The 26,930-nt window shown below is 37.5% G+C and overlaps 1 protein-coding gene across 3 annotated transcripts in view; it reads right to left on the bottom strand.

The window, feature by feature from the left end:
• Positions 1 to 26,930, bottom strand: part of LOC110047269 (scavenger receptor cysteine-rich domain-containing protein DMBT1-like) — a 131,035-nt gene that overhangs the window by 69,243 nt on the left and 34,862 nt on the right. For all 3 annotated transcript variants that reach the window (XM_020753018.2, XM_020753017.2, XM_089291579.1), the window contains exons 5-7: positions 19,984 to 20,234; positions 6,101 to 6,239; positions 3,668 to 4,009 (exon numbers count right to left, since the gene is read on the bottom strand). In XM_020753018.2, coding sequence (XP_020608677.2) covers positions 3,668 to 4,009; positions 6,101 to 6,239; positions 19,984 to 20,234 — 732 coding nt within the window. The remainder of the gene's footprint in view (positions 1 to 3,667; positions 4,010 to 6,100; positions 6,240 to 19,983; positions 20,235 to 26,930) is intronic.

Consider the following 26,930-nt stretch of genomic DNA (forward strand, 5'->3'; position numbering starts at 1 on the left):
ATAGTTGCTTACTTTGCTCTGTGCCAAAATATTACATTTGATCGATTGCTGACCATTGCTGATAAGTGTGTTGGCGCAGCACAATCTTACGGTTGTTATTTGTTCATCACGCAATGCTGTCACGGCATATGCTGCACATTTTGATCTATTTTGTATAGAACACTCTCAGCATAAGTGAAACAATTTAATCATTGTTCATCTGTTTATTCATATATATAATAATATGTGTATATTTATATAATCGTATTCTATAGTGTTCGTGGCCTTGGTCCAAATCATGTTTGTTGCTCGTTCTGATGTTTCAGACAACAGCTGATAAAGCTAGTGCCTGTACTCACTGGAATCCCTTATAAGCCACCGTACATTTCCCCAAGGGTAGGCCACTGTATTACATGTAAACCAAAAATAATTGCACAGCGCGAAAAGACCTAGGCATGAGTTTAGCGTCACAGTATTACGCAGGGCATGTAGGTAGCGGTGGTCGAGTAAAGGATAACGACAGGGGCAATGGTAAACTATTCATTCCTTTCATTTCTTAATTTAATCTCTTCCTACTCAACACGATTGTGTGCTCCCAGTTGTTCAAAGCCTTACGGAGCCTTATGTATTAGGATAGAAATTGTCCTACCCCTACCCCCTAAAATGGGATGACAGCATTGCGTGATGAACAAGGAACCGCTGCAAGCAAGGATTTAAGCCATGACACCATTATGATCAAACGTAATATTTTGGTGTAGTGCAAAGCAAGCAGCTATCTACAAATGACTTATCCATTTATGATTTAGATGCAGTGGTGATCATACGTGTTGAAAGAGGGTCACAGATTCATGGTATTCAACCATTAAATAAGTTGACAGTTGGCCATGTCCATCGGACGTTATGTAAACAAAAGCAAACTTCTGCTTTCTGTGCGATGAATGGTGAGAGAAGCACGTAAAATCAGCGTTGGACCTGCCTTTCACAGCAAATGAGGTTAGAACATTTCGAAATTATCAGCTCTGTGTCTATTTCAACTTAACATAGGTCAAGTCATGTGGCGCATGCTAAAATATACGTCTAACCCGTAAATTGAAATTTGACAAGGGAATGATCAAATATTTGCATTTTTAATGTACTTTGAAAAGCTCTCACATCGCTCACAATCATTTGCCCAAAGAAATTTTTACAGGAATCTGTAGACCATCCTTCTGCGATTCAACCACCAGAAGCTTAATCCATTTGAAGGTTTCGCACATGGTGAAAATTAATTATATTCACGAAGTACTTTTAAGTGAATGAAATGCATGTCTTTGAAATTTAATTACTTTGCACCCAAAAAGACAACGTGACATTCCCTAAAATCAACCCAGTACACATTTAAGCATTACACAAAAATATTTGAGTGTTTTAAAGACGGAAGAATGATGTGGTTTTGCATGCGAGGCTATCAAACTTGCTTGATAAAATGGTGCGTCAAATGACAATTTTAACGGAATTTGGTAATTTGCCTATTTCTTTGAAATAAAGGATATTTTGCCAAAAAAACTATCCGGTAGTTTTCATCATGCCCTAGCCTATCTAACATGAAAATATGAGCGAAATCAAAGTTTCGACCCTTGCCGAGTTATTTTCCATTTTAATGGACAGGGACTCTTAAGATGGGAATTAAGCAAGATGGAATTGAGAAGTATTATTATTCCATTCATAAAAAATAAAGTTAGGGCCTCAAGATTATATATATGTATATTGAGAATTAAGAAAAACAGTTGGCAGAGTTAGAAATCACAATTTCAAACTGTACTGGCTCCCACATGGATTTGTTTTGCACTGAAGATCTCTGAAAATAAAATGTCATTAATGATGGCAAAAAACTAAAAGAAATCGAGAACTTTTGAGGAGATCTGAACACCTCTCAATTTTTTAGTTCCAAAGAACTGATCACAATTTTGTTGAAAATGCTGTTTTGCTGCAATTGTGTGAAGTCCATATTAGTATTCTGGAAGGTGAATTAACTGTCGAAGAATGTCATCACACTCTAAAAAATTCAGTAATGGAAGTCCCCTGGGGAAGACGGTTTCACAATTGAGTTTCATGTTCAGGTCTTTGCACTTCTGCTTCAGATTTGCTTGCAAGCCTCAAAGCAGCTTATCTCCACAGGGAAATGCCCATTTCTCAGAGGAGAGGGGCTATTACACTGATCCCGAAAGACAACTCAAAGCTCCTTGAGCTATCAAACTGGTGCTTAATCACTCTATTAAATGTGGATTATACACTTGCTTCAAAAGCTATAGCATCAAGGATTGAAAAAGTCCTTCCTGCTTTAATACATTCTGACCAATCCAGTTTCGAAAGATAGATTTACTGGTCAAAATATTAGATTGATCAATGACATTCCTGAGCAAACCAAATTACAGAAGTTCCTGGCATTTTGCTTCAACTGGACTTTAGGAAAGCCTTTGACACAGTTGAGTGGCCAGTAATTCAACAAACCTTGTCAAAGTTTAACTTTGGTGATAGTATAAAACGTTGGGTTCAAACCTTCCCTGTAATGCTGAGAGCTCTGTTCTTAACAATGATGTTGACACAAAACAAATACCCTTGTCAAGAGGTGTTAGATAAGACTGCCCCTTGTCGCCATATCTCTTTATTCTGGTGGCTAGCTTCCAAAATGAAACACCATATTCAAGGTATCAAGCTTTTTAAGAAGGAAATTAATCTGGGTCAGTTTGCTGACGACACTTCTTTTATACGTAAAAATCTGATGAGCACTGAAAATGTGCATACCATGCTAGCTGATTTTGGAGTCATCTCAAGTCTTACAGTTGAATAAGTCTAAAAGAGAAGCCTTGTGGTTAGAACCTTGGAGATCTAACTGTGGCAGACCTCTTGGTATCTCATGTCAGCTGTTGCCACAGTAACAAAGTAAGTCAGCCGCTTTCAGCTCTTAATGGGGGTTCAAGTTTCCGTTCAGATCGCTGCTGAAGGTTCACGACTCGCTGCCCTGTTCTATCTGGGTGGAAAATTCATTACCATTGACAGGGAATTTTCCATCTGGGTGGTTTAATGTATATGGTAAGCACCCAAGATTTATATGGAGCACAACAACTTCAGCAACAAACCACCATTGCCCCTCAATTAAGTCTATAGCACCATGCCCAGCAACTTACCAAGTGAGATCACCCCCACTTGTGAACAGACCACACTGATCTGGTCCACACTGGTCCAGCCACTATTTCAGTCAGTGTAAAATGCAGACTGCGGACCAGGGATAAAATGTAGATTATGGGTAGAATGCAGACTGCAGACTACACACTTTTTAGTATATTACATCCTGCTATTTCCATTATTAACTGCTAACACTGTAATCAGGGTTATTCAGGCTAATTGGATGGAAAATTTGCACTCCAGTTAGCCTGAATAGTGCTCTGGTTAGCCTGAATACCACTCAGAGTAGCCTAAAAAATGCTTTGGTTAGCCTGTTTACAGTTAGCTCTCAATGGTAGAAATGGAAACACGATTCAGTTTGTCTCCATTTAGGCTGCATTCAGTTAGTCTGCATTTCACCCATGATCCACAGTCTGCAGTCTGCGTTTTACACTGGCCGTCACTATTTGACTAAAAAAGGTATATGAAAACGTATGGGTTCAATACAGCTGCATATTAGAATAAACTCCTTGTGATACCATACCAGTTTTGTCTGTATGTTCAGTTTCACAAATGATTCCCACATCTTCATCATGACTGCAGTGAGTTTTTCCCCAACCACTGTGAGGACACATGGTGATGGATGGCTCTCTACCAAGGCATTTCACGTTTTCCATCCAGATGTGTCCTATTCCTTTACCAAACACTTCACAACATGGCACAACCGTTAATGCTCCCTTGTAGCCCAGTTCTTTGCACACTACCTGGGCAGCCTTAATGTCAAATTGGTAACCACAGATTGTTCCCCACTTCATCAGCTTTCCTGTCCCATGGAGGACTTCAACACGACCTGCTGATTTCATCTTTGATCCAGCCAATCGAAGTGCTGTTTGAAAAATATTTGTCATGTCTAAATTAAGGTATCATTGTACTCTGTAATACACAGAAGTAGTTAAACTATTTTAGTTGATCCCAGAGGGAATAAGGTGAAATTGTTTGAAACTGTATATTAAGATTTTCTAAACCGTATATGATGATCTTCGAGATCTCAGCCAGTTTTTGGACACCAAGATTTTGATATCTTGAGATTTGCCGAAAGCCGAGGTCTCACTGAGATCTTGGTCAAACATTTGCACAGGCAATAACTGAACAAATGCACGGCAACATGGAATCAATTTGTTTTTGATATAAACAAACAGTGATCAACAGAATTACCACCCTTCTTGAAACTCTTGCTGGGAATCTCAGGGATCTCAGAAAGATATGAAAATCTTGGTGGCCAAAAACTCGCCAAGATCTTGCTGAGATTGCTGAGATCTCAGTCAAAATTTCCCACAAGCAAAACAAAAGCACAGCAAAAAGCAAAAGCACGGCAACATGGAATCAGTTTGTTTTCTATAATAAAGAAAAAGCAATCAGCAGAATTACCACCCCCAAAAAATTTATGACACATCAACCAAGTGAGTTCCCACACTAAAGCTATACCTCCCTCTTGCTATACTATCACTTGTAAAAAGGGAATTTTTAGTAAAGATGTCCTTAAAGGTTTGTGGTATGGAAACTCTTCAAATTTTCCTGGAGACTTCATGGTAGCAACTAAAACTGCAAATTAATTTGATTGGACATTGAGGCAACACATCAGTTCTTTCATTTTCTTACATTTCAAACCTACTGAGAGCATATTAATATAAGAAAACATGAAAAGCCTCGGATGACTAGTACCCCATTCACACCAACTAAACTAGTTTAACTAAATCAGGTTAAGGTTTTCTGCAATTCGTCGATTCCGCTTTGCAGTCATTTTGAGAAGAAAAATTTCAAACCACCTTGCTACCATCTTTTAATCAAACAAGTTTTACCAGGTTTACTTGGCGGGTGTGCACAATATGAGCAACTAATTTTAACCTTGTTTAGTTAAATCACTCTTAAACGTGTTTATCATGTTAGTGTGAACAGGGTATAGGCTTGGTTGTGCATCAATAGTGTAGCATGAGCACCTCACTCAATCAATTAGTCAAAAAGAAAATTATCATAATTACAAACTTATGCAAATTCTTCTCAGAAAGTTTTACTGTGTTTTCCACTCACACTATTGTGGGACATTATATTTATTATTAATTCAATAGGACTGAATGACATCAAATCAAGCCGACTAGCTCTCCCCTTTTTCTCTTGACCGCTAGCTAACACTGGCACTGTATACTTTTGTTGGCAAATTGCAGGGTTCAGCGGGGTCAATTCAACTTAACTGATAGTTCAGTTCATTGTTTTCCTCAAGGGTTCAATTGATGGAATCGAGGTGCTGCTGGTGAAGTTTTGGAATACAAATATGGAATATTTTGACTGTGATCGACAAAATAATTGGTCCTCCTTTGCAACAGTTCTTCTACTGATCTTCACGTCACCTTTACCTTGTAATTATCACACCATTTCGAACAATATTATTTCCTCACTTCAACAAGGACAAAACCCCTTAATTTAATGTATTTTGACATTGCCACTATCTTCCATTACCCTCACAACAACTGCTCACATTTTCCCTTTGGGGAATGTTGACCATGGGAACAGTTAAATTTCATTGGCTTTTCCATTTAATTCAATTACATTTGTTGACTTTTCAACCAACATCAAATAATTCCGTCTGTACCTAGCCAAAGTTTAAATTGTCTGAAATCGATAGAAAACAGTTCTATAGCCAGAAAAATGGAACCCAAGAACTCTCTGTTTATTGAAAAAAGTCTTAGCCAAGCAATAAATAGATGTTATCTATGATTCACTTGCACTGGCATAACACAATTTATTATTGTTTTACCATCTGTATCAGTGAAAAAGCCAAATATTTCCTTCTTTGTGTTTAATTTTGTTTTTCTTTTACAGGAAAATTTCTACTTTTGAGGAGTGGTTAGTACAATTCACAGACAGCAGTTTCCTATGATAATATAAAATCTTCATTTGGTAAATTTCATGCTTAACTTACTGGTTATAGGTGTCACTGGGGGTGTTGGTCTAGCTGTTACAGGAGTAAAGACACATGTTGTATCATGTGAGACAGATACATCATCAATTGACACATCACTGCCATAATATCCTGTCCCAGCAATACCTTCAAAAATGATCTGCAATCAAATTCATGTCATGTTATAACTTAATTGATAACTACAGTGCTCTATTGTGCAAGAGTGTTGCAAATCTACAACTGTAAAACTAGAAACCATCAAGGAAGAGTGTAAAGTACATAATTCATGTGGTATGTTTTCGTTTTATTTTGTAATTTCTACCTTGAAAATCTGAAATGAAAGTTGGTTAGTTTTTTGCAATTTTTACATGTATGCAAAACTCTGTGCTGGCTTCAAGTGAACTGGGATGCACGTTACGTTGTTGTATTTATTTTTAGAGCGTAACTAAATATCCTTGAAGACCTTTATTTTGAATCTCTCCTGAAAAACTCCTCAATTTCCCATAACTTCTTGACAAATTCTCTACAAATGATTCAATTAACTTTCATATCTAAAAATCAACTTATGTGGTGACTTAATTTTAAGTGTGTCTATTATAGACCAAACAAGGCTTGACTAAACCCCCTTTTTTTCTTACATAGAAAACACCACTAATTAAAAACATTAACTTGTGTGAACACTCTGAATGAAAAGAAACAACCTGTATCACTTGAAAAACTAATCAAATTGCAGGAAATCTTTTATTCATCTTGACTGTTCACAGAGCAGCAAAATAATTTTATAAAATGGAGTAAAGACCATTGGGTTTAACACACTCAGCTATTCATTTGTTTTCATTTGAAATTTGAAATTTCATTTTCAAATAAGTTACTTACGTGGTTAACCCATTGACTGCGGAGCTTTTTGCCAAAAACACATATTTTGGACATTGTGAACATTTTCAGCCTGGATATGAGCAAAATTAGCTGCCATCTACTTGAAAAGGCATTTGCAGTTGGGCAGCATGCCTTTCTTTCCACTAGCATCACGTTTTACAACATTTTTGCACGGGCATGCATTGCTTTTCATATTACATGACATTTTGAATGACAAGAGTATTAGCCACTCGGCAACTAGGTTACTGCAGAATGCAGTATTGGGATTGTGAGGGGGCTTTCATCCATGATGGTATTTGCAGTTTTTAATCAATACCGTTTGCATTACATGCAGTTCTTGAGAATTAAGTCCAAACCATTTAAGTTTGTACAAAATTGTTATAAAATGTTTCAGTTTGTGAAGTACTATTTCCAAAACAAGAGCGAGTGTTTCATCGGCGTATCCAAACACCGAGAAACAAATGAAAGCACAAGGCCGTAGGCTGAGTGCTTTTATTTGTTTCGAGGTGTTTGGATACTCCGATGAAACACAAAGCACAAGTTTTGGAAATAACTTCTCATGATCACTCTAAAAGAAATAATAAACAAAGACTTCCAATTAGAATTGTTTGCTGTCTAACATCCCTTCCTCGATAATTTCAATATCAATGATATTTTTTACCGGCGTAATTAATTTGCATTTACGGTGCGATTTAATTTATTCTGAGATGTGAAAGTTGCTGGGGTTGCCAGCATTTACAAGTTGTCGTTCAGTCAGGATGTATATCACAAGAAAGTCGTTCGAGAGATTTCGGTAGCCAAAAAGTGTTGATAATGCAGTACCGAAATCAACAGCTTATAAAGCCAAATGGTCGTGTAAGGTTTTCGAGGAATGGAAACCGCATCGATTAGTGAAGTCCTGTACTTTGGAACCCGGCGGTCTTTTTACCACGAAAGACTTTGAAGAAAGAGTGCAAACTTTGGAAATGGCCATTACAGATAATTATGCCTGCATGCAGTCTCAACTACTGGCTGTCGAAGTTCGTTCAAGAAGTAAACAATTCCTCTGGGGAACGTTACCCTTCCCATTAGTTGTACTTGATTATTTGCGGACTGAAGCACCACCTTTCTGATGTAAATGGAAGTGCTGCATTGAACCCTTTGGACATGTCCGACCGAAGGTAAGTTACATTTTTTGGGGATAAAATTTGGTTCGCGTAAACTACTTGTGTGCATTGTTTTTAATACTACTTTTTTCTTTCGCTTTCTTAGGTTTGTGACATTTCGGCTTGTTTTGGATGCAGAAATGAAAGAAGCAACACGAATGGGTGTGACTTTGAAAACAAAAGGAGACACATTGTAAAAGCTTACTTCTGAGTAATAAATATTCATTGATTTTGTGCAAATTGTCATTGTGCATATTTTAGTGGTATATACCACTCTCACTGGAGAGTGGTATACTGTTTTTCATTGGGTATCCAAACACGTGCACGTGATGTGGTATACATCTTGTGGTTGGTAGTTGACCTTATGAATTATTAATGAGTTTGAGAATGCTAGATAGGTTTCAATTGAGTAGCTCGCTTTATGTCTAATACCGTCTTCTTGTTAAAAAACTTTCTTGGAGCGCATACTGCACTAGGGTATTTATTTCATCCTCTAATTGCCTCCATCAAAGGGACTAAAAAGTTCCTATCTACAGCCGAAACTTTCCTGAGTAAGTGGCATTAAAACTTGTCAAATGGTACAAAAAAAAAACAGGAAAATTCTCAAATATTGCTGCTTACTTCATGGCACCTTTTGAAAGTGTGAATTAATTCAATCAGTCCTTGAGAGAACTTGGTCACCGATGGAGGATATAATCTCAGTGTGGTAGCGCTGTTTACCATCAATACTTCTTGTTGAAACGCTTCTAAGTTGTATTAAATACAGTATTGTGCACAAGTAATGCAAGTTAAGTTCGACGAAATTCCTGGCTTTTCTTGGCTTTTCAAAGAAATTTCATTTGGAACAATATTTCAAGGAAATTTCCCGGCATTTTCGTGGCACCTATTGATCCAGTCCATGTGAATTTTCAAGCAATAATTCATGGTGTGGGGTAATTCACAGTGAACTTTCGAGCAATAATTTGGTCCTCCCAAAAATTCTCAGCGATTTTTCGAATGATAATTTGCTGTTCCCGAAAATTCACTGCAATTTTTCTAATGATCTTCCATTCATCAATTGGCTAAAGGCTATCAGTGAAATACATAAATGACCTCTCTGAAGATCAAGTGTGAAAGAAGCCGCTAATCTGCCCAAATAACATCTCTCAAACTCACCTGGTTTTTAGTGCAGAGTGCACTATTGGGATAGTTTCGGGGTTGACATCACTAAAGCACTATGGTAATAAGGCACTATGGCACTATGGCCATAAAGTGTAAACTTTAATGTTTGTATAATTAATTAATTTCAATTAATTAATTAGGCTTGCAGCAAGGGGGTAGGATGGGGTAGATACTTGTGAGCACTACGTAAAATGAGTGGTGCATGTACCTACGTTACTTCACTGATCACTTCAAAAAGCTATATACTTGTGTCAGAAAGCCCCTTACTCACCTTGTGGTACTTTTCTAATTTCATTTAGCGTGTACCAAGTTGCCACAAAATTCTGGAGAGCGATTGGGTGTAATTTCCCATTTTGTTTTAGAAGTAAGCAATACCTTTTGAACTAAATGAACGATAGCTTCAGGAAAAGAGTTTAGAAGAATAATTGACTGTTTTTTGTTGTTTCAACTTCAAAAATTTGTTTTTCCACCTGCTAAAGTGTATTGTATGTTTCAAGCTGTTTTCTCAAATTACATCCTTAAAATGTCATGTCCAGTACTTTCGATGCCAGAAAAGAAAATAGAGTCTCTTTACTCTTTCTAGATGAATGCTGTTGAGAAATAAGTTTGGAAACTGCAACTCGTAAAAGACCCCAGATACAAGCAGACTGCAAAGGTCATAATGTGGGAGACAATGACATGCAGCCGGTAAATTATTAACGTCGCTGGATTTGTACATCGCAAAGAAGTTGAATGCCAGCTCCAAAACAAAATACTATTATATCCACGGTAATATGGTTATTCTTCAGCCAGCTATCTAAAAGAGAGTCTGTAAGGTGAGCATTGGCTGCTGTTGTAATCCCGCTACTCAAATTCAGTCGCCCTTTTACGGTCATAATTTTTGTTTTAAATGCATTCAGCCATGAACCTTCCTTCTTGAGAAGAGCCTGGGTCAGAAAAAAAGATGGCCGTGTTTTTTGGCTTCTGCTGGATACTGGCCAAAATCTTGTTTTATTCGTTTCGTTTTTGACTATTTTGTGTCCTTTGTGTATTTCATTAGTTACTTTTTATATACCAGAATGTCTACTATTACAACAGAGCAATTATTGACTATTTTAGTGGAAAAACTCAATGAGAAGCTGGTGCCATTAAACTTGACCGTAGCTGAGCTGAGAAAGTCGCTCAATGAAGCAATTAAACAAGTGAAGATCGTTGATGCGAAATACGATGATCTGCTAAAGAAAACGAAGAAAGATGATGAAGACAGGAAAGCACTGTGGACTGATAATAAGACCCTGAAATTGGCAGTTCAGACTTTGGAAAGCAGCATTCTTCACTGGAATTGCAGCTTCAGAATGCTATTGATTATGATATAAAGCACTTGCCAATTTCATCATTCAAAGTTAAACTGAAACAGAGCTTTCTCCAAAGCTACTAGTCAATTCTATTTTTTTTTCACATAAAGATAATATCACTGCTTTTGCAATGACTTACCATTATTTATCTGATATTCTTCATTCTTCAGTTCAAATACATTTTTTTTATTTAAGGTAATAGATTACGCATGTAATTTCAGCTTCTTTTCTTCTTTACTTTCTGGTTTATATTATATTTTGCATGTGTGACCGTGTGTACTTGTGTGTGTCCGGTCAAAACTTGACTAACCAATTTGTAAACTGGCAACCCAGCATTTTTAACCTAGTGGTTATTTCGGGTTGCCAGAACCCTAATTCTTAGCAATATTTTATATATTTCTGTATTAATTAATGAAAAAAGGGTAATAAAGAGGATGTTGCTGTTGTTGTGTCTTCTCCTTTCTAACGTTGATATTCTGCGAAGTCTCACTTTGCCATTTTTCAAGTTCTCTTTCTTTTCTCTGTGGTACTTTTTGTTTCGAATTTCTTTGCTCTGAATATATAACAGTTTGAGAAATAACTCAGCATTGGTCAATTTGCATATTGTTTACACAATCATGATGCTCATACAGTATTGTGCAAAAGTAATGAGAGCATAATTCAACGAAATTCGCGAATTTCTGAGTTTTTCAACGAAAAATGGCGAAGTTTTGTTCAACTCAAAAGTCTGAAGAAAATTCAAAGAATTTTCCCGCCGCCCATTGTTTTAGTCGACACGAATTTTCGAGCAGTAATTCGTGTCTACTGATAATTTTTCCCGATTTTTTGAGTAAAAATTTGCTCTCCTGGAATTTTCCTTCGAACTTTCTAGCAAAAATCCACTCTGTTCATTAAGTTTCCCATTGATTCCCAGTAGTAAGATGAATTAAGCCAGAGCAAAACAAGAACGTGCGCGATAAAAACGTTAATATCATCGTGAGTGATAGTAATATCTCAAAGCCATTTCTCACAAACTTACCTTGCTTATGTCCAGAGAAAGCTGATATCACTTTGTTTGTTACAGTCTTAAGGCTCACAAGCTCAAATGGTCTGTTTGCCAACCTGTTTTCATTGAACAAGAAATGCTACTCACGAAAGTACTCGCGGTGCAGCTACAATGAACCCAGGCTCTGAGTGACCTTGCGATATTACCGTCGAAGGTTCAAAGCTATTATCGAACTATTCAGGCCAGTCTCTTACAGCGGGAGTACAGTATAAGCCTAAATAAAAGCATCTCATTTCGGCTCATTTCGCATAAGAATCCTTTGGGTCGTGGCAGCCGTGTCTCTCCCTTTTGCACTTGCAATCCGAAGGTCTCTGCACTTTTCCTTCCTTAATCCCATTTCTTTGCACTTCCAACATGCTCAAGTGTGGTCGCATGTCTCCATCTCTTATTTACGAGCGTGAAATAAAGAGGGATTGTTGTGAATAATATACTATCCATCATGGCAGGCGGACAAGAACATGGCGAATGTGATAACAGCTGAGGGGACTGTGCACGTGGTGGGGCTGTATGGCAACCTGGCACTAGATAAACAACATGTCTGCTTGTCCATCAATCACTGAATTTGATGTCACTTTGGATGAATTTTGAGGTGAAGTAGCCTTCAAAAACACCTTATTAAGAATTTTACTTTCGTCCGAGTTTACCCGGACTAGCGGTCCGACTTTTGTACCTGCCTTGCTGGCACGGTGATGTGGCAAAGCTTGAGTTAGCAAGTTCATGTCATTGAAAACGATCAAAGGATGAAAGACGGATTAACACATTAACAACAGCGAATGTTATAGAGGAGTAAAGTGTCAACGTGACCATGATTGTTCACAAGAGAACAATACATTGATGGCTCAATACTGGTCAGTGCACTGCACTGCGATATTTCGCATACTGCAAGCGGAATTATCCCTCTGGTAAGGAATTTTCATTTTGGTCTTGAAAGTGCCGCGAAGTTTCGTCCTTTGTTTTAAAGAAATAATGCTCAAGACATTGCAAAAAGACGCTTGAATTTTCGGGCGAACTTTCAAAGAAAGTTCGCGGACACAAAGAACGAAATTTGCACATTTCGCTCTCATTACTTTTGCACAATACTGTAAATCAGAATAATTTTGAATAACCCAGCAAAATCCGTCTGTGTTTGCAGGCTAACAAAATACACCTCTTGTGAGATTTGTCTTTGTTCTCGGCATGTTCAGACAAATGGAAACAGATAGCTCGTTGAAAGCAAGTGTCGGCTTTGCTATTTCAGTTAGGGGAGAAATTTGAATGTTCAACCACAGTGAACTGACTGCCGTTCTTCTGCCGTTCTGCTGTTCTTCCAAAGGGTTAATTGATAGAAGTCTGTTTTTCACTGTATTTCTTTATTTACTACGTTTTATTCTACGTAAATGACGCTGTTGTTTTAACAAAAAAAAACCTTTTTCTTCACAACTTCTACTGTTGTGTAATCATTATTTCGGTTTTCCACCGTTACACAAAAAAAGCCAACAAAATGCTTCAAAGGAGGTGTGTCCTTGCCTTTTTACAGGATCACTTCATGTTTAATCACTGAATACACTGCCAAAATGCCATTTTTACGGCCTGTAGAACCACATGATTTTTCGCGCCAACCCCAGTCTCCGCACAGCCTTGCATTGTTTGCTGCCGTAGTGACCATTTGTGACCAGGAATCATTTGCCAGAAATGAAGAATTTAAGCTACGAATTAGTGGTTCCGTGGCAGATATTCCGTGCTTGAGAAGACCAGCAAAGCTGTCTACAGTACAGATGCAAAGCATTCATGTTTTTGTGAAAAGCGTGAATGCAGAAATTAGTCACTCTTTGTAGTCACGAGCACTTCCAATTTGAATATGAAAATTTTTTTTTCAATTGACCCCCAAAATTTTTCAGGGGAAAATTTCCTTCAGAACTAGTGAGACAATCTCAGATAGTGTAGTGTCATGCATAGCTCTGATGCAGTACTCATAACACAGTTCCTGTATAACCCCTACCATTCACTCCTGGTTTGTATTGACCTTGTTAGTCAGCTAGGGGTTTTGATGAGACATAATCTAGGAGTGTGTATGTTTGATGTGTGTATTTTCATTCGCGGTCAAAGAATAACTGAAAGGCGGCGTGCAAGGACGTCCCCTAGATTTTTTGGCCATTTTGAAAGTGCTCAAAAATAGCTGAATTTTGGCATGTGGGTTTCGTTTTACCTGAGAAACATTGCTCTGAAGCTTTTTGGCTGGGGCGCTCTTCGTTCTCGAGAAATAACGTATGCAAAAAACTCACTTTTCCAAGCGGCATCTTTTGCAGATCTTTTGGTGAACAAAAAACAAAAGAAACCTTCTTATTATTTTGTTGAACAGCAAACAGGCAGACTGTTTATAGTGTATTCCAATGAATCTTAGCTGTCTTAAAGTCAGAGGAAAATAGTATATAGAGCGGAAATCTGGGAACAGATTGTTTACATCGGTTATTGTGAGGTCAACACGACACGCAAATCGATCGAGCATCAAATGAAATACCATCAAACAAAAAAGAGATGTGCTGTATCGACCGCCATGTTTTCCCGCGCACGAAGTGTAAAAACCCTTCCCGGCATGCATTGCGATCATGTTCTGTGGACGTTTCTCGAACTGGTAACTAGATTGTTTCGGCTTTTTTCATTTAAACATAATAACAGCCAGCAAGTAGCGATCGATCCAGGTTGCGTTGATTTTATTTCATATCGGCATGATTTGTAGTGTTTTGAACTTCTGGGATCAGCGGACATGCAGATGTATGGAGACCGGTATGTTGCACAGAAGGGTTAATTGAAGGAATGAGTGCAAAACCATGCTAAGTGACGATTTGGGTGAAAAAAAAATTTCACGAGAGGGCTTGAATTTTTGCATGTGGTCTTCAATGTAATAGTAAAATGCGGCCCTGTATTTTTGTCGCTGGTTTTTGCTTCATTTTCAAGCTATAACGTATGCAAAAATACTTGGCTTTTCCTAGCCATGTCTTTAGGAGTTTATTTGTTGAACAGCAAACAGGCAGACTATTTATAGTGTATGACGTCAAAATCAAATCTCATAGCATATATAGAGTGGAAATCTGGGAACAGATTGTTTACATCGGTTATTGTGACATGAAGACAACACGTGAATCGATCGAGCGTCAAACGAAATACATCGAGCAAAAAAGAGTCGCCGCATTAGACCTCTGTCAACTAATATCTTAAGCATTGTTTTAAAGTACCTTGTATGCCTGCCTGGTGGTTGAGAGGCATCATAAAGTCTTGATAAACCCAGAAGTCATCAGCACGTTTTAAAGAATCAAAATGTGTTCTGAAACTTCGAAGGCAGCTGATACACTGTAATCGTGTTATCAGCATTCGAAGTCAGATCGAGCCAGGCAGCAAAGTTCAAGAGCAGTTCTTGCCCAAGAAAAATACCCTCTGGTGAGTCGTGGCCCAATTGCCAAGCGTTGCTAGTGTCAAAGTTTGGAAAGGGAGAACTGGTTTTAGACTCATAAAATTTGTCTTGTATCAACCGCCATGTTTCCCGCACACAAGGTGTAAAGACCCTTCCCGGCATGCATTGCAATCACGTTCTGCGGATGTTTCTCGAACTGGTAACTAGATTGTTTAAACATAATAATGGCCAACAAGTAGCGATCGATTGTAACATAGATCTGTGATCCAGGTTGCGTTGATTTTATTTCACATCGGCATGATTTGTAGTGTTTTGAGCTTCTGGGATCAGCGGACATGCAGATGTATGGTGACCCGTACGTTGTGCAGAAGGGTTACTCTATTTATCTGTCAGCCCATTTAAAGAGCGTTTTCACGTGATATCAACATCATTGAGCTTATACGTTGCGTGAAATTACCATTTTACTGTTTTCTAAGTGAAACTAACATCCTTGCTGTCACGCATTAACGTGAAATCAACATTTAAACCTTTTTTGACCTAAAATCAACATTTTCGAGCTTATACGTTGCCTTGTTGACACTTTGCTGCTTTCTAAGTAAAATCAAAGTCCTTGTGGTCGCGGCAGGCCGATCCTTTGTTATGATAAACCAAGGCGAGACTTCGACTTATAACAAAGGCTTGGCTTGGTTATTATAACAAAGGATCGGCACTGTTTATCATAACAAAGGCCCGGCTTCGTTTATTTGAAGACCTTGGCGGGAAAAGGGCATTAGGTATTATAATCAAAAGTGAACTTTGTCGAAAACACTCCAAATTTCGCATGCAGTTTTGTTTGGGTATGTTTAGCAATGTCCTGTAGTTTTTCCGCTAAGCTTTGCCTCGTTTTCGAGATATTGCGTATGCGAAAAAACCAATCAGTTTTCCTACTGACCTCTTTATAAATGAAGCAAAAACCAGCGGGAAAAATGCAGGACTATGTTTTTCTATTACATTGAAGGCCACATGCAAAAATTCAAGCCCTTTCGTGAAAATTTTTTTTTTCACCCAAATCGTCACTTAGCATGGTTTCGCACTCACCCCTTCAATTTGTTGATCTGTTTGCCCTATTTATAACGCGTTTTCACGTGAAGTCATCAAATTCTTAAATCCAAAACTAAAGAGCCACAAGAGTTGTTATCCTCATCAGGCATAAGAGGTACCTGCGCATTTTGAATTTCGAAATTAGGCGGTGCGTGACATAAAGCTACGATCGCGTTTGTTGAAAAATATGTATTTATCTCGGGATTTTTAGCCATTTAAGACATTGCTGTATTTGGAAAAGTGCTTATTTTTTGTTTATTTGTTCAGTGCAGATAGTCCTTGTCCCAGGTAACCAAATTAAGTTCCAGATGTTAACACTATTTTCCGGCCGCCATATTTTACCTATTTAGACCTGAAATCAACATTTTTGAGCTTATATGTTGCGTGAAATTTAAATTTTGCTGTTTTCTAAGTGAAATCAACAACCCTCCCGTCATGGGTTAACATGAAATCAACATTTAAACCTTTTTTGACCTAAAATCGACATTTTTGAGCTTTTACGTTGCGTGAAATTGACATTTTGCTGCTTTCTAAGAGAACTCACCATCCTTGCCGTTGCGCGTTAACATGAGTCAACATTTTAACCACTTTTGACCTGAAATCAACAAATTCGAGCCTATATAAGTTGCATGAAATTGACATTTTGCTGGTTTCTAAGTGAAATCAAAGTCCTTGCGGTCGCGGCAGGCCGATCCTTTGTTATGATAAACCAAGGTGAGACTTCGACTTATAACAAAGGCTTAGCTTGGCTATTATACCAAAGGATCGGCTCTGTTTATCATAACAAAGGCCCGGCTTCGTTTACTTGAAGGACTCGGTGGGAAAAGGGCATCAGGTATTTTAATCAAAAGTGAACTTTGTCGAAAATGCTCGAAATTTCCCATGCAGTTTTGTTCAGGTATGTTAAGCAATGTCCTGTAGTTTTCGCGCTAAAGTTTGCTTTGTTCTCGAGATATTGCGTATGCAATAAACCACTCGGTTTTTCCAACCTGTGTGCCTTTTTTGCATACGTTATTTCTTGAGAACGAAGAGCAACCCAGTGAAAAAAACTTCAGAGCAATGTTTCTCAGGCGAAACGAAGCCCACATGCCAAAATTCAGCTAGTTTTGAGCACTTTCAAAAATGGCCGAAAAATCTAAGGGACGTTCTTGCACACGGCCTTTCAACTTAAAATTAATTACCATTTGTCAAGACAGCTCCTGAATTTTACTGTAGTGTTTTACGTTGATTTTTGCTCAAAAAATTAATAATTTAAGCAGCGAACGTGACAATTTACTCTTCACAAAAACGTTTGTAACTTAATACTTTTGTTTTCCTTGCAAAAGTTTGTAACCTGAAACTCTTGTTTTCTCGAAAACACCCAAGATGTGCTTGTATTCTTTCCACAGCTGGAGATAAATGGAAGAAAATTGAATGTCGGATTAAGAAATGGAAGAGGAACGATTTGCTTTATTTAAAATGCAAATTTTCTTTTGACCAATAAACAAGAACTAATCTAATTATCAAATTGTCACAGAAACAGCACATTCTGTTGCCACCTTTGGCATTAACAATAAAACCACTTAAATTTAAAATACACACTGATATTGATTAATACAACTGAGAACATTTCAACAAGAAGTATTGAGAGTAAACAGCGCTATTTGAACAAGATTGTATCCTTCATCGGTGAATGAGTCCCATCAGAGACTGATAACATTTATGCTTTCAGTAGGTACCACGGAGTCTGCAGCAATATTTGAGCAGTTTCCTGGGTTTTTTATACAATTTGACAAGTTTTAATGCTACTTACCCAGTAGAGTTTTGGCTGTGGGTATGAACATTTTGGTCTCTTTGATAGAGACAATTAAAGGATGAAATAAACGCACTAGTGTAGTTTGGAAACAACAGATGATATTTCTTCAAGTTAGGCGTAATTCTAAAAGACATGCAGTCACAGTAGCATTTTTGTATCGTGCTAACGATGCTAGAATGCACGCGTATGACTTATTAGGTTCTACCACAAGGAAAGGCACTCAACGTTAGTGTGTGATCTTGTAAAAAATGTATCTTCCACCTGATATGTAGTTGACACTAACACTTTTTAATCTACGCATGCATTTAGAGCAAATATCGGTTTTGTTTTAAAGAGAAAAATACCACAAGGAGAGCAAGGGGCTCTCTGAAATAAATATATAGCTTTTTGAAGTGATCAAAGAGGTAACGTAGGTACATGCACCACTCATTTTACGTAGTGCTCACAAGTATCTACCCCATCCTACCCCCCTTGCTGCAAGCCTAATTAGTTAATTGAAATTAATTAATTATACAAACATTAAACTTTACACCTTATTGCCATATTGCCATAGTACCTTATTGCCATATTGCCATAGTGCCTTGTTGCCTTATTGCCATAGTGCTTTAGCAACATCAACCCCCAAACCATCCCAATAGTGCACTCTGCACTAGAAAGTAGAAGAATACATTTCAGCCAATCTTCAATTCTCTGAATGTTATTGTGAGTTTTATACTGACAAGCTGTCCATGCAGGATTTTCCCATGGTTTTCCTTAGACATTATGGGAAACTTGATACGCGGGAAAAAAAACAAATACAAAGTGAGACCAAGTGAGTGAACGCAAACTTTGTTTTCCTCACAAAAGTTTGTAACCTGTGGCTTTGATAGCTCAGTTGGTGGAGCGTTGCACCGATAACACAAAGGTCATGGGTTCGAATCACGTTCAGAGCCTGAAATTTTTTCAGGTCATTTTTCCAGTAGTGTTATGGCTGCATTCACGTCTTTCATTCTTTCAGTATTTAATTGCTACTGTTGGACATCTATTACCATAGGGGTATTAATGTTTGTGCATTTTTCAATTTTCATCTGTAAAATAATACCTGACTTAATGTAAAGGTCCCCTTTCTGGTGCTAGTATCGATTTTTCACCCGATTGACTTTACTTTTAAGCCATTTGAATTTGCAAGCAACATTTTGGCGAAGGGTCTACACTGAAATACCAAAATGTATAAAATGTCTCTTATTTTAAATTTGTAACAACAACAAAATTTTGTCCCACCAGACTGGCTCTTTGTCAGTTCAAAACTTGTCCTTGGCCGGACAAATGACCTGCTTATAGACAAAAACGATTTGCAGGCTTGTTATTACAACATGGGGTATTCTTATTTGGTAACCCATCCAAGAATAAACCCCGCTGAACAGGGCTTAACTTTGTTGAGCAGACGAGATGCTGGGCTGTCCTTGTGGTACTATGACTCTACATTGGATAATTGTTTTTCTCTCAAGAGGTAACAAAGAAAGAAAAAAGATGACTGACATCGCCTGGGAAAATTAAAACTTCAAGTCAGTGGCATCAAAATTGTCACTGTTTCTGGACGATCCATTTTCAAAGTTGAGTGATTCAGCCACTTTGATTAATCATGTCAAGACACTGTGTTTGGTTTCTGTCCAATGTGCCTGGGGATTGATCTGGTACATTCTCAACAGACACTGATCTGACCTTGAAAATTATTGTCCATCTCTGAGGCTTGAGTTGATTTGCATGTCGAATTTGTGTTTTGAAGATTGGATGTGTTTGTTAGCGAGCTCAAATTTATCGGATAAAGTACAATACTCACTCCTACACTCCAGACTCGAATCCTCTATCCATATTAACCAGTTGCGTATCAAACATCTGCACATTAGCAAAACAAAGATGGACAATTGCAAAATGACATTGTTTTCATTTAGTTGGTTCCCAGTGCACTTCAGTTCGAAGGGATAAATCTTAACATCCTCTAATCCTCTCATCCTCAGTTTCTTTGTGCCAACATAAAGAGCTGGCACACGACTTCATCACTTAATAAAACACATTGATATTAACATTACCAGTAACGTACCTGAAATTTTTCTGTAATGTTCAGAGGAATAACACCTTTCTTCCAAACAGGTCCTTGGTCACCTATGAGCTGCCACAAAGGTTCACCATTTTTCTGTGTGTAGACAATCAGTTCTCCAACAAAAGTTCCACCCATGTAATAGTAAAACTTAAGACAATGAGCAGATCCAGACGAAATAACAGGACTTAGTAAGCGTGCCTTTTGTCCTTGGGTGATATCAAAAAATTTAAAGGGAATATTCAGATAGAAACCTATAAATGAAAATAAAAGCAAGGAAATTGATCAAAACCAGAAAACAAAATCAATAAAAATCACACTAGGGATAAATCAAAAATTTACTTAATGCAGAACAAAATGTTTCCAACTCCATTCACTTCACTAGAAACAACACCCCACTGGAGAAGCCAGCAATCCTAGACAAAAAAGTTGGGACCGCAAGCAAGTTCTGCCCTCCCCCAACTTACAATGTTGATAATCATGTGATTTTTACCCCTTTTTGTTAGAAAAAATGCAAAATTTTCCAACATTGATTAGGGGGGATGGGGGATATGTGATCTAGCTCAAGTCCCAACCAATTTTGGCCACGATTGAGGCTGCTAGAGACTGGGGGCTGTCTCATTCTCTGAGTTGGCAAATGCTTTCTTTGAAAGGGCTTTCTTACAATGTAGGTAGCTCCAAGGAGCCTTTGATTATAATGCTTAAAGGAGGAGGTCACTCCAAAAAACATATATTTTTTGTCAATGCCAGTAACAACCTCACACTAAGTTTAGCCACTCACTGAAGTTTCAGCCTCTAAAGTGCAGGTTTTACATATGAAATTCACCTCTGAAAAAACCCAAAATTTGACATTGTTGCTGCCATTTTGAACGGTACTCAACAGCCACGCTGCATTTTATGATGTCATTCTGTCCAAGAGATTTTGTCCAAATGGCTACTGACAAGCCTTTTAACTACCACCCTGGGTCAGAAAAACATTCAGCCATTCAAACGGCAGAGGTCAACCGTTCGAAAAAAATGCAGCCGTTCAAATGTACTCAGGAACTTCCACCCAGTTACATTTAAGTTATACTTGTTCCCCTTAAGTGAGCCATACAATGCCCTCAGCTGATGGACTAAAAGCAAGCTGTCACATTCTCATTGCCAGTTCCCACACTCTTTGCTCGGAGCCTCTGAGACCACGAGCCCCCATTTGGCAACGAAATACTACGACAACAACAATGACAACCACGAGGAAGAAGAACCGTTTGCATTTCATGACTCCAGCTTTCATACGGAAGCCTGAGAAAAACTTGCCAAGAAATTGCATGTGAGGTGATGGCCACGGTCAAAAAAAAGGGTGTGAACAAGATCAAGTTCCATGCTGTTCACTATACTAGACAAAGACGACAGAAAGCCTTGAGCAATAATTGCAATCTTTGTTAACTGCAAAACAAGATGTGGTCTTTGCAATAGAAACTAGTGAGACAATCTCAGATAGTGCATAGTGCAATAATTAATGGCTCTGATACAGTAGTCACATGGGCCCTCACCTATACCGTCCTCTCCCTTTCTAGTCACCTAGGCCTTTATCCCTTGCAGAATATGAGTGCACAAAACTTGATAAGACATAATCTTAGCATTGTCTGTGTTTCATGTTTGCATTTTCTTTCAAGGTCCAAAAATAACTTACAATTACCGTTTGTCAAGACGGCTTTGAATTTTATTGTGGTGTTTTACACCAAGTTTCAGTCATTCTAAATTCAATAATATGCAGAAGTAGCAAATGTGACAATTTTACTTTTCACACCAACTTTTGTAACTTGATACCCTTGTTTCCTCGCAAATATAAAATTTGTGTTTTTTACTTACTGCTGGAGATAAATGGAATAAAGCTAGATATCTGATGAAAAATCGAAGAGGAATGATTTTGTTTTAATCTGAATGCAAACTTCCATTTCACTGATAAACAAGAACTAATCCAATTATCAACAAGACGATCTAAGATCGTAAGTCAGGCTGTAGCTAGACATGCTACTATGAGTGTTTGATCATTTGCGGTACGCAGCAATTCTAAAAATAGCATGTACAGATGCATGTCTCACAGAAATATCATTGCTTATTTTAACTGACCGATAGATGAGAGTGAAAGCTATGGTAATCGTAGTGAAGTTGATTTGAGTTGTGACATCACCTATGTGTTTGAGCAGATTGAGGTCACTGTCTTCTTCTCTCACCCTATTCATTGCAGTTATTTCATATGTACTAATCTGCACCCCTCTGAGTTCATAATTGTCACAGAGTGAGTGTTTATAATAGTCTGGAAACACTGTACTAAGCTCTCAATGGATGGTACTTCTAGTAGTACACATGTACCTGAGGAATGGCTTCTACCATATTCGTCTCTTGCATGAGAATCAAATCTCTTGTACCTTCCATTATAGTCCAGCTGTCAAGGGACTAAATTGTTCGTTTTTTGATAAAAGCATCAAACTTGCCCAGGTTACTAACGTCTGTAAGACAAATATTTCATGATATGGAGCCATGCCAAATTTTCTTCCAGAACCACGGAATGCGCATGTCAAAAATATGGCATACAAGGCCCTTACATGGAAACGAGGCTGATACAAAATACCAATTTTTTTGCATTCTGGGATTACTATGCCTCATGTCTTGCTTTTTTAATACCACACCAAATTAACCATTGTCTTTGAGTCTTAAATTACGTCACGTGATAGTCACGAGACCATGTTCAATTACCAGCAAAGAAATACGCACTAATGAAATCATTACCATTTTTAGAACTACCAAAGAAATCATTCAAACTCAGAATTAAAAACAAACTACTAAGTGTTCTCGAAGATGAAGATTCCTTCATTGAGGTTTGCAGGATCATTTCTAAATTAAAATGCCAGTAGCAGTAGTAAAAAAAAACAACAACCAACCAACAATCAAACAAACAAAAAAATATATTATCTATTAAATCACATTCTTTTCCCACTTTTTATTTTTATTTTGTTCACTTTTTTTCTAAATTTCTATTTTTCTCTATTTATCATGATAATAATAATAGTAATAAAAGTAATAATAATAAATCATTTGTAACTATTGATAGACTAGCCCGCCTAGAATAGCATAGCTATCCGTGGGCCAGTCCAACAGTAAAATGTAGGTTTTTTTAAGAAATAAAATGATAATGATGAATGACGAATGACGATGATTTTTTACATACCAATTTTATTATTTGCAATGTAGATTCTATTATCTAGACTAGGAAATTCAAACCTTGAATGTATGTTTTGGATGTGCCAAAAACGTAATATCAAAACTATGCATCAAATCAAGGCTGAGATACAGAGTCAATTTATATAGCTTTGATTGACATGATTTTCTTGAGTTACTTGCTTACTGTGATTGAGACACCTTTTCTATTTCGCATTTGAAACTTTCAAATATGCCGGAATAGATCAGGTACTTGAACTTTTTGGTCTGAAGAAAACGTTTTGAAAAACAGCTTTCATTGGCTATAAGGTTCCTAAGTCTGCTTTTTAAAACACTGGCTGAATAAAGGTTCTTTTAGTTGTAATTTCCACCACAACTACACAAACTGGTACGGTCAAGATTAGCCTTCAAGCATATGTTAATTTTTTGAGAGAACAAGAGTTTCCAATCACTTTGCTGCAGTATTTTTCAAAGGAAATGCAGAAAAAATGTAAACAGCATTAAAATGTAAAATACATCATGTCAATTTAGGTAATGCAGCCTATGAATTTGTTTAGGTTGCTTTTAAAGTACGTTCTAAACTTAAATGAGAAAACAAGGAAACTTGTAATACGACCTACTGGATGGTATATTTTATGTCTGTGAGAAATGTCATCTTTAGTCTTTAATCTTTAATCATTATTTAAATGCGGTAAGAATAACATGTCTAAGATCCTGAACCTAAAATTCTAATCCTAATATCATATTAACTTACAGCAACATTCTACTTATAATCCTGATTTCCGTGATTACAGGGTAAGCTGTTCCAAAGGGTTGCGCCGCTGTAACTAAAGCTATTTTTCATGTAGTTAGTTCTCGGAGAGGGAACAACAAGTTTGTTAACAGAGTCCCTCAGAGCATAATTTGATTCATTTCGTGTTACAAATTTAGAAGTGAGATATTCAGAAACCAGACCGTTTAAAGACTTGAAAACCATTAGAGCTTTCTGAATTTGACTTTGAAATTGCAAGTCTTTCCAGCTGAGTTTGTCAAACAAGGAATCGACATCAGCGTCATAGCCCGACGATGAAGTTATTACTCATGCAGCATGGTTTTGTAGTTTTTGTAGCCTGTTAGATAGTGTTTTGCCACAATTACTCCAGACTAGGCTGCAGTAATCAAAGTGAGGTTGAGTTAGTGATGTTGCATATGCAGAGTAGGGTGATTGAGGCACAAATGACTTAAGGCGATTCCTTAGTATTGCATTTTTGGAAAATAGTTCCGTACTGGGTGTATTTTGGCCAAGGCGAGGACTTCAAGCTAACCACAGAACCGTCCAAAAAAGTGCAATATTCCCACAACCAGGCAATCAAAAACAGCTTAAATAAAGCAATACTGCTTATGTGAATAAAAGAAGCTTTACTTTCAACATAAAATTTTGTCTTTCAAGCAACCAAGACTTAAGAGTCACTGACTGAAAATATCGAGAGTGGCTGGCCAGGTTGGAAAAATCGAAATTCCTGAAACTTTGCCTAAAGAACGCTTTTAGGGAGCCACTTTCGAAAGTATTATTACGATTTTCTTAGAATTTAAAGTCTTCAAGAAATTCGCAAAAAACGAAATATAGCTTTTTGCCTCATTAAACATGCAAAAAATATCTGGAAAATTGACAAAGTTCTCGGTATTCGGATTGAAACAATTTACAAAACTAGAACTCAGGGTAAACTTAGCATAAGAGCTTTAAGTTTCTTCTATCTATCAATGGGAAGTTTTAAATTTTTCAAGCATTTTGAAGGATTCCGTCGACCGTTGAAGAATTGCCTTCTAAAGCCCCTATGAAAATGGCAAAAATTGCGTAGTTTTTACGGGCTCAAAACGCATCTTGGTATATCCGATATGGAACTAAAACAAGTACTGTGCAAAAGAGTGTCGTTTCTACTATAATAATATGGAAAAAAATTTCTGGACAATCGAGGTTCACATAGGTAAAATGTAAAAGTTCGCGACAGTTTCTTCTCAAATTTGAATAATGTGGTATGTTCAAAGAACTCTATTGTTGAGCACTCTAGTCTGTTTTTGTTCCATTTGTGGGCCTTGCTTTGTGGGAAATACACAAAAAGAGAGTTGATCCATGTCGTTATTACAACATTGTTTCATTATTTCCCGCAAGGTACACAAAACTACAGACAAAGCCCAAAATATAAGTTCAAACACGCTACATGTATTACGTGACTGGCGTCACGTAATATTTATTTTCAGTTAGCTCCAATTGGAATTACTAGATTATTGAGGATTAGACACTTGCTTATAATAGAGACATAGCTGGGTTTGTCTTTCCCGTTTATATACACTCGATTAGCCCGCAAATATTCGAAAGGAGACTGGTCTTTTAAAGTAAATTTTAGCATGTGTCTCGATTTTGATCTCGATGGAAAACGAATCAATTAAATACACGAAATGAAACGAAGAGGTTTTATTAACGTGATCCAGCCAGACCAAGGAAGCAAGTTTTCTTGAAAAATAGAGTAAGACTGTTTGAAATCGAGACTAAAAATAACTGGGGTGCTCGTGGTACATTTTCGGGGTTAATCTTCAAAAGGTCCACCACGAGAGCTTTCGTGGTACCTTTTACGGGGATTGAGACGAAAAATATGACAGGGAATAATGTGTTATGTAAACAGTTATCAGTTTAACCATCGATTTTCCCTCTTTCTTTATTATTTGGAAACTATTAAGGCTAGGTAATTGAAGGCACCAACAACGACAAATCAACACAGTTAGAAATATATCGAGTAGTCATTCTATGAAGAGACTTTTCAGTTTTCATCAGTTATGCAAAAAAGTTCACCTAGCCTTAAAAACGTTTGTGTTTGCTGGCGTGCGTTCTTACTGCCCAGATTTTTTGTTCCAAATACTGATTGAAGAAGACCAAAAGTTAATCAAAGTATTTATTTCTACCAGGAGCCATAATCGGGGACGGAGACCGCAAGTCTCGGGATTCGCGCGCACCTATGATATGGTACAATTTTTCTATTTTTAGAACAAATTGCGCCATCCTGACGTCTTATATCCGTGCAGATTCACGCACATGTCAGGGGCTCTCGCGTGGATGTTGTCACGTTGTGTGATCAAATGGTGAGAGTTGAGAGATTCTCTTGCGTATTTTTCACAGCGATGGCAGGGAATAAGGCAGGGAATACGAACCAGGGCGTTTATACGTAGTTTTATGCTCTGAGCTAAAGGAAAAGGTGGGTTTTTCAGGGTCGAAAACAAGACTTCAATCTCGCGCTGGGAATGAATAATAGGATCTGCTCATTCTAGTTGTAAGCTTACGTGTATGCTTAAGAATATAGCAAGAAAACTCTCTATTCTGGTATTGAGTTAATTTGTGAGTTTCTCAGACAATGTTTAATCATAACCAAAACCTGTTTTGATGGTTTCTTATTGTCTCTGCTTGTTTGGTGAGTTTGCAAAAGTTTTTGAAAGGAAAGTCTGACGCGTACAATTAGCTCATTTGCATAGTGCATGCAGCTCGTGCACTTTCAAGTCCGAGTCGGTGTTTTCAATTGTCAACAAATTTTGACAAAGATTTCTTTCGTTATTTTTTGTGCTGAGATGCTGCAACAAATTTCACGAATGCAAAAAAGGCTACTAACATCATGCGTGTTTCTTCAACATAAGCATAGTGAAGTTTTACACTGCGAAAATGACAATAGACAAGGAGTTTTGATAACTCGATCATCAAAATCGAAATCGTTATTCCAAGTTGA

The sequence above is a fragment of the Orbicella faveolata genome, unplaced genomic scaffold (genome assembly GCF_042242905.1).
Source record: "Orbicella faveolata isolate gen_17 unplaced genomic scaffold, um_ofav_v1 contig_24, whole genome shotgun sequence".
NCBI classification, from domain to species: domain Eukaryota; kingdom Metazoa; phylum Cnidaria; class Anthozoa; order Scleractinia; family Merulinidae; genus Orbicella; species Orbicella faveolata.